Source organism: Elephantulus edwardii, unplaced genomic scaffold (assembly GCF_000299155.1).
Source record: "Elephantulus edwardii isolate Elephantulus edwardi_28Jun2011 unplaced genomic scaffold, EleEdw1.0 scaffold00037, whole genome shotgun sequence".
Classification (NCBI taxonomy): Eukaryota; Metazoa; Chordata; class Mammalia; order Macroscelidea; family Macroscelididae; genus Elephantulus; species Elephantulus edwardii.
In genome coordinates this window covers 7,072,665-7,081,442 of record NW_006399787.1, presented here as the reverse complement: position 1 = coordinate 7,081,442, position 8,778 = coordinate 7,072,665, and the positions used below count along the sequence as shown (strand labels likewise).

At 41.2% G+C, this 8,778-nt stretch overlaps 1 protein-coding gene across 2 annotated transcripts in view; it reads right to left on the bottom strand.

Moving 5' to 3' along the window:
- The window catches only part of VIPAS39 (VPS33B interacting protein, apical-basolateral polarity regulator, spe-39 homolog), a 37,879-nt gene that overhangs the window by 24,184 nt on the left and 4,917 nt on the right, over positions 1-8,778 (bottom strand). Inside the window, exons 2-7 of one of the 2 annotated variants that reach the window (XM_006884646.1) lie at positions 6,984-7,076; positions 5,847-5,955; positions 2,686-2,826; positions 2,261-2,299; positions 1,822-1,886; positions 969-1,025 (exon numbers count right to left, since the gene is read on the bottom strand). In XM_006884646.1, the coding sequence (XP_006884708.1) occupies positions 969-1,025; positions 1,822-1,886; positions 2,261-2,299; positions 2,686-2,826; positions 5,847-5,955; positions 6,984-7,076 (504 nt within the window). Of the gene's footprint in view, positions 1-968; positions 1,026-1,821; positions 1,887-2,260; positions 2,300-2,685; positions 2,827-5,842; positions 5,956-6,983; positions 7,077-8,778 lie in introns of those variants that run through there. The other variant, XM_006884647.1, reaches the window with a different exon arrangement.

Sequence of the window (8,778 nt, the reverse complement as noted above, 5' to 3'; positions counted from 1 at the left end):
TTTTTTTTTTTCAATTTTTACTTTTTTTAAAGTCTATTTTATTTGTTTTTTAATGGTTCATGCTTTTTGTGGCCTACATTATCGTATGGAAACGTTCTAGTTTTAGCCCTGATTTAGAGTTAGGTCGATGGTCTATTTTTAAAAATCGTTTAATTATTATAATATTCTCCACAAACTGATCTATGGATTCAATATGATCCTAATCAAAACCCTAGTAGGTTTTGATACAAGTGTACAGAGAATGCTGAATTTCCATTTAACAATTCATATTCATTACGTTTCGCCTAGCAGCATTTTCCTTCATACAAGTTGATGCTAAAATCTACATAAAAATGCAAAAGACCAAGAATAACTAGAATAATTCTGAAAGAGAAGAAAATTTAAGGACTTACATTGCCTGATTTACTACAAAGTTACAACAGCTAATATAGTGCCGTGCTGGTATAAGAATAGACAATGAAATAAAAGAGAAAATATAGAATAAAGTCATACTTATATGGTCAAATGGCCTTTGACAAAGACATTTAAAAAAGGTAATCTCATGGGAAAAGGTTAAAGCTTTTCAAAAATTATGCTGGAAAAATTGGAGAGCTATATGCAGAAAATTAGAACCGCAAGCCTCACTTCACATCATGTACAAAAATTAATTTACAAGATTATCACAGACTAACGGAAGAGATACCTCACTCTTAAATGTATCATCCCCTCTCACCCATAACTCTGAAACACTAAATTCACAGTGGAGACTGTGAGGATGGCACAGAACAGGCAAGGTTTTTATCTGCGGAGCACATAGTCATCACGGGTCAGGAGTGACACCTATCGGACACTGGGAACTTTTGACATTTGTGGATTAATTTTGCTCCTGAAAAGCACTTCCTTCAACTGATGAAGAAAGAGGTCAAGAAATCCTTCCTGTAAGGACAAGGTGTTGAGGTCCCAAATCCTGCAAGAATTCTACCCCTTACCTTCCCTTTCCGGAGGCGCCGTACTGTGTCACTGAGGCTCCAGTCATTGCTGTAATCCTGGAATAAAAGCAACATTTAGATCCTAAGAAGTTTAAGAATCAGAGTATTCTGATCACTGAGAGCATTCCTCAAACTCAAAGTCTTATTCCCTAGGGGGAATGATTTTGTGGGAGGGGATGGAAAAAAGAAATGAAGAACTAGGACCCTCTTGTTCTGAGTTTCTAAAGAAGTAGAATAGGGGCATTACTCATAGGAGACAGAAAAGATTAAAGGAATGAAACATCTGATAAAAAAATTCCAGCAATCCTATACCTACTGACTTCAACCCTTGGATACAATTAGAGGATACAATCAAATTTTAAGACTCCACTTGTCCTCACAAAAAGGATTTCTTGACCTCTTTCTTCATCAGCTGAATGAATTGATTTTAAGAATTAATGTGGGAAAGAGGGCCTACTTTTGAGACATGCTCTTTCTACATCTTAGAATATAGTTTCTTCCTTATTTAAAGCTGCTTCATGGAAATATGAGTGTCACCAACCCACTAAACCATAGTGACAATCTCTGAGTTTCAAAGCACAGCCATCAAAAGGCAGCATAATGAGTAAGAAGGGTATGCCGGCACAGAGTCAGGAAACAGAGATGAGTCCAAGCCCCTCAGTGGACTAGCTGAAAGATGTGAGGCAAGTGTGGATGGGAAGAAATCCAGTTTTCTTATCAATAAATAAAGGGACATTAAAATTACACCTATTATACCTACCTCAAAGGGATAGGAGAACTGAGAAAAATAATGTATGCCAAAGAACTTTATAGAACATGTGAAATGTCACACTAGTGTTAAGCTGTAACTTACCCTATATTCCCCCTTGGGTCTCCCCAGCTCTGGAGCATAACTTTTAGCAGGTGTGTCCGAGAGAGCTAAAAAAAAAACCCAGCCATTAAAGTAACCCACGGCACCCTAGGAAGCTGGTCTTCAAGGCACCACGGGTCTTGTTTCCTGTGTTCCCTTTCTTCTGCTTCCTTCTCAAACACAAATTTTGTTTCAAATTTGTGGGCTCCCAAGGCCTTTATTTGGCTCAAATTAGGCTTTAATTTCTTCCTAGGAGTCAACCTCCCCACTTCCACTCTTGTAGTCAAAACAATTCTATATAAAGCATCACAAACTATCTCTAATAGTAATGATAGATTTGGAAGAAAATTCGTATGATCATCTAATTACCACCTACCCCAGATTGTACCCCAGATCAGTAACACCCCCCATAGCAATGAAGAGAAGAGGGTCGAATGCGTACCATCAGAAAGGGACTGGAAACTTCCAAGTCTAGTTCTCCCTAAAGAACACACGAGGGAAGAAACCAACAGTTCAAGTGAAAGCCATCCACACTCGGTTAAGGACACACGCAGACAATGTTCTGCAATATGGGAACTTGGGGCTTCAAAAGCTTTTCTTCAACTTCAGAAATTTGTGGTACCTTCAAAAAAAGCAGGGGAGTATTCTGGACTATTCCCTTCAGTATCTGTCACAGGCCAATCAATGCCAACTTTGTTCATCTTCTTCAAGAACCCCAGTCTGCTTCCTCAGAATTGCTCTCTTCTCCAACTCCTAATCCCAACTTTCAGCTTCACTGGTAAGTCCCTATCTTTTCATAATCTTCTTCTTCCAGACTTAACATAAAATAAAGGAGGGTCCTCATGCCCTTTGACAAGCATTCCTCACCTTTGAAAAAGCTGCTCAGGGAGTAGGTGGAAGTGGGTTTGGGCAGCTGTGTGGAGGATAAGCTGCTTCTGTTCTTCTGTTCACGACCCTCAGGGGTTGATCCACTGTTAGCAGCAGTCTCTTTGATGGTCCAAGAAATACCTGAGGCAGCAAGGACAAAATCAGCAATACTCATGTAAAACAAATTCTCAACATTTAACATTCCAATAAATCTTAACAGCTTTTCACCAGAGCCCCTAACTCGTAGGTTACCTCAGTCTCAAAAAATTATGGCAGGCAGAAAGGAAGGAATGAAATAGATTAAATCAATAGACAAATGGGCAAAGACACGGATATGCGGATTGCAGAAAAGAAAATTCTCTTAAATATATGTTAAAAAATACTCAACCTTTTTTAAAAAAACTAATTGAGGTAAATATATGCATAACAAAATATTTGTCATTCTGGCATTTTTAACATGTACCATTCAGCGACAGCAACCTAAAGGTGTCATTAAAAATTAAAAGCATTCTCACCTCAGTAAGAATAGCAACATTTAACAGAACAGCAAACAACAAATGCTGGTGATGTTGTGGAGAAACTGGAACCCTTATTCACTGTTGGTGGGAGTGTAAAATGGTACAACCACTGTGGAAGGTTGTATGGCGCTTTCTCAAAAAGTTTGAAATACAAATAGTATTTGACCAAGCAGTTCCACTACTGGGAATATACCCCAAAGAAACCGTAACCGCCACCCAAGCAGATATATGCACATTCATGTTTATCACGGCTTTGTTCACAATATCAAAGAGTTGGAAATAACCTAAGTGCCCATCAACAAACAAATGAAGCTCTGCTATATTCACACAATGGAATACTATGCTGCATTGAAAAACAAGGAACTCATGAAATATTATACAAAATGGGTGACACTGGAGGACATTATGCTGAGTGAAATATATCAGTCACAAAAGGACAAATACAGCATAGTGCCACTATCGTAAAATGGGACTGACATCTGGGTTGGGAGGAGACTAAGACAGGGGGGATAAATAATGTATACTGTATTGAAAAAGATTTAGAGAGAGAACTATTGTCATAACAGGAGTCCACAATGAAGGTTGCATAGTGAAGTGGACTTGGGGCAAGGGATTGTATTACAATGAAAGAGTTTTTCTTTTACTTTTCAAAGAGAAGAGTGAACTGGAGGGATGGGGCGGGCAGGGAGAAAAGTGCAACAGTTGAATGAATGGAAATCCAAAATCTCTGTAAACTTCCATTAAAATTAATTAAAAAAAAAGGAGGGTTAACTTGAAGAATGTAATCAATGGCACTGTATTATACATGCAGAAATTGTTGAATGGATGTATGTTTCAATGTATGTATTTTCAAGAACAACAAAATAACAGCTTAAAGAGTCAAAAACAAAACAAACAAAAACAAAACAACATTCTGAGCTTTCACGGGTGTCCCGTAAGGTGAGCAGAAGTTTGATTACCACCCTGTGTTGGTGAGGCTGTGGAGGAACTCTGACACTGTCAGCGGGAATGTAAATCAATGCACCTTCTGGGGAGGCCAGTATCTGCGTGACACAGATGCAATCATCCTCTGCTAGCAAAGAAGGAGCCTTTCAACGAGGTGCGAGGAGGAAGATTGAGCAGCGTTTCACTCTGATACACACAGGCCTGGAGACGAAGCTGACTTTACAGCACCTGAAAACAACAGTAACTACTCTAGGAGTTTATCTTTCAAAAACTCAGACGGTTTGCTGTTATATCCTATGGTGTCACATCCAAAGCACACTGACCCTATTACAAAAGATCAAACACTGCCAGGTTCTAAACAGCCTCATAATCACTGCTACGCTGAAGCCCATTGTTGCAGACACTCTTGTCAATCTTGCTAGGACTGCTTTTTTTTTTTTTTAATACTAACTTTCCAGGGAGCTCTGGTGACCTAGTGGCAAGAATCTGCACTGCAATCCCAAAAGCACATGATTTAAGGCCACCAGCTGCTCCGTGGGAGAAGGATGGGCAATCTCCTCGCGTGCAATTAACTGTCTCTGAAAACCCACCGGAGGGTCAGCTATGGGTCGGTTCCAAGTCGACGGTACACAACAACAACCACAGCTGACTTTCTGCCTTACCAAGTATCCAGACGGACTCTGCAAACGTGCTAAGCAGCACCATTTACCAGCAAGGTAGTGAGACTTGCTAGCTAAAAAAGTCATGAGTACTTAATGTCAGTTGTTCCCGAATGTGACAGAATCCCTCTCTCCAGGTTCATATGAATCTGGAGAGAGGATGAAAGGCACCCAAGCACCAAGGACTCTACTTCATAGGGTCACTATGAGTCGCCTGCGACTCGACGGCACTTAACAACAATAATATCAACACAGAGAGAGAGATCAGCTGGCCCAGTGGACAGAAAGCGATGCTACCAAGCCAAAGGTGGGTGCCTTTTAATCTGCGGCCCTCAGGCCTGTCTTTCATTGTTTTTTTTTCAGACATTCCTCTATGTCATATAGCCCTGGTGTACAAGTTGCCGGCTGGACCATGATCACTTGTGGTTGCTGTGAGGCTGAACACTGTGACAATGATGTGTCAAATGTGTTAATGGCTGGTTACCCAATGTGGACAGAGAGTAGGGTGGAGCTCCCCGATTAAAATAAGCTTGGAAGGAAGAGTGGCATCTACTTCCATAATAGTTTGCCTCTGAAAACCCTATGAACCTGGAGAGGATGAAAGGCACCCAAGCGTCGAGAACTCTCCTTCATAGGGTCATCGAGAACTCTCCTTCATAGGGTCGCTATGAGTCGCCTGCGACTCAAAGGCACTTAACAACAACAACAACAACATCAGAATCCCTTGAAGTGCTTATTAAAGTTGAGTGGCCTCTACCTACTGAATAAAATCTCTGCAGTGAAGTGTAGGAAATCTATAGTCTTAACAAGTACCCTAGATGAATCTGAAATAGTCAGCCAAGTATTGGTCATAAGGAAGGAGACACAGAATGCCAGAGAACTATGGCTGTACTTCCCTGAGCACATGTAGGATCATCTGAAAACAACCTAGCAGCATTCCCTTCCCTGACAAGCACTGAAGAGATAAAACAAATGGAACCTCCGAAATGATGACAAGAACCACAGGCATCAATCACTTCTCACAGCCTCCTCTACTTACTTCCCACAGGTTCCCCGCTCCAGCTGACTCTCTCCAGATCATCATCATCATCGTCATCGTCGTCCACAAAGTTTCGAAGGCTATTCACTGCTCGCTTGGACTCCTTCAGCTGTGGAGAGACGGAAAGCAGGACACTCAGGGAACCACAGCTTCCCAGCTCTTTCTTCCACAACCAAGAGGGCTGAGAAACTGGGACTTGAAGATGGCCAACGTTTTCACACTCTGCAACAAAGAGCCTAGGCAGCTAGGTATTTATCAAGAAAACAAGTTGTTTTTCAGCCAGCACTGCAGTCCAGTGGCAAAAGAGTAAGGATTAAAAGCCACATTCTATGTGGATATAATAAATTCTCCAAAACAGAATCTGTTTACTCATTTGTAAAATAAGACACAGAGACAAAATTTCCAATCCAAATTGTTTTTAAAGTACCAAAACTGTGTCATATGAATAAAAGGGTTAGGGTCTCTGAAAGTAGAAAAGTCTAAGAAGAATGAATCACCTCATAAAGGTACAGTAAGAAGGGCAGATTTGGTGTCTGCAATCCTTCTAGCTCTTTTCATTTTTATTATTATTTTTTGTGTGTACCATCAAATATAGCACTGGTCCATGCATTGCTGTACAGAGGTAACTCGTGGTTGCTGTGATGCTGAACACTGTGACACTGATGTGCCAATCATGGTAATGGGTACCCATGGTGCATAGTGTTGGCTGGAGCTTCGCAACTAAAACAAGCCTGGAAGCAGGAGCGGCATCCACTTCAGAAATGGCTTGTCTCCAGAAACTCTATGTATGAACAGTGCTCAGGCCTTTCATAGGGTTGCTATGAGTTGGCTAAGACTCGACAGCACCTGACCACAACAACAACAACTGTCAAATCAGATCTGACTGGTACATGAGGAACTTCTCCAGGAGAGCATCTGGTGGATTTGGACTGCACACCTCTGGGATTGCAGTGCAGTTTCTTGCCACTAGGCCACCAGAGCTTGCCTTCTAGCTCTTTTCTGAGGACTCTTTTCCATCAGCTTTCTTCTAAAACTCTGACTCAAAACATTCCTAATGGAGTCAGGTGATGTAGCCTCTAAGGGGAAGGAATAGTAGTGAGGCACTGTAGGGTTAGGTGTGACCTTGAGCAAACCCACCTGTGAGAGCTCATCATCTTCATCATCAAAGGTGAAAGCTTTGAACTTGGAGCTGTTCCAGTATTCCTCCTCATCACCCTTGGTCCTACTCATCTGGAGTGGGAAGAAGAGACAAAGATCCTTTTTCCAGATTCACCCCAAAAGGAACTTCAAAGCTAGATTTCTCCGCTACTAACGTCCAGAAATCAGGGATGTGTAACAGAACGTGACAAAGCAACCAGTGAACTACTAAATAAAACCCGATCATTAGATATAGGAACGATCAAGCCATTCATCTGAACTTTTAATTACCCAGAAGTATACACACAGTTCTACTCTGTTCAAGAAATGCTCTTAGACAAGCCTTGGTCCTCAACCCAGCCCATGGAGACTATATCAGAGCATAGATGTATGTAGAATAATAGTACAAGACAGGCAAGGTGTTACAAGAACCCACCACAAACTTAGCTGAATGAAAAAAAAAATCAAAGATTAATAATTAAATTCACCACAGTCCATGGAAAAAAACATCATGTTGGGAAAAGTGGAGTACATCATGTTGGGAAAAATGGAGTAATAAAAAAAAAAAAAAAGAAGGCTCCCTTAACAAGATGGACTGACAGAGCACCTGCAACTGTGGGCTTAAGCACAGCAGAGATCACTAGACTAGGGCAAGGTTTTGATCTGTTCATGGGTCGCCATGAGTCACTGTGTTGGGCTCTGGAGAAACTGCAGTGAAAAAAATTAAATTATCTTACCTCATCTCTGCTTGTTAAGAGTCTGAAAGCATGAGACAGAACCATTTTTTAAAGCAGAGTTATCGAGTCTAACTCGGAATCTAAGGTGTGACTACTGATTGGTCTTTTCCCATTCCTAACAAAGAAGAGTGAAGAAAACCAACACTGCATGGATGCATGTAAACAATACTGAAAAGGCTAATGGGCCAGATGAACCCCGGCTTCCGTGAGACAAAGAATCTGATGGTCCTCAACTATCACTGCACTGCTGGAAAGGGATCACAGTAGGAAGTCTCGAACACAGTGGGAGAAAGATGTGGAGTAAGACTCAAAATAATATAAGGTTACTTTACCGGTCTGATAGAGATTGGTGCAACTGAGACTATGGTCTCAGTCACTCTTCTAGTGCTCAAACTGAAATTATCCCTATAACTCAACTCCCAGGGGAACAGTAGACAGGACAGACTTATAAAGTGATCAATACCACCAGAGAGGGATACACTACTCAAAACAGTAAAATTATACATGACTAAAGGGGTACCACTGACCCAGGGATAAAGCTCTGAGGGGATGGACTAGTAGGTAAAGAGTTGAGCAACCAACCAAAAGATACATGGTTCAAATCCTCCAGCTTCTCTGTGGGAGAATAATGGGCAATCTTCTCCCATGTGATTTCTTGCCTCAGAAAACCCACTGAGGGTCAGCTATGAGTCCATTCTGACTCAGTGACAGGCACATAACAAGAAACTGCAGAAGGCAGGAAGATGTAGCAAAGAGTAGCAAAGAGAAACGGACAACACAAGGAGGAAATGCAAAGAATGCTGTTGCTATGTGGGGAGTATATTCAATGCCATGAAATGTAGGTGAGTGATTGAATACAAAAACAATTGGCTGGGTAAACTTTCATTGAAATCACAGTCATATTTTTGTAAAAAAGTACATGTAGCCTTTCCACGAAGATGGCGCCGAAAGCCAAGAAGGAAGCCCCTGCCCCTCCCAAAACTGAAGCCAAAGCAAAGGCATTAATAGGCCAAGAAGGCAGTCCTGAAGGGCGTCCACAGCAAAAAAAAAAAAAAAAA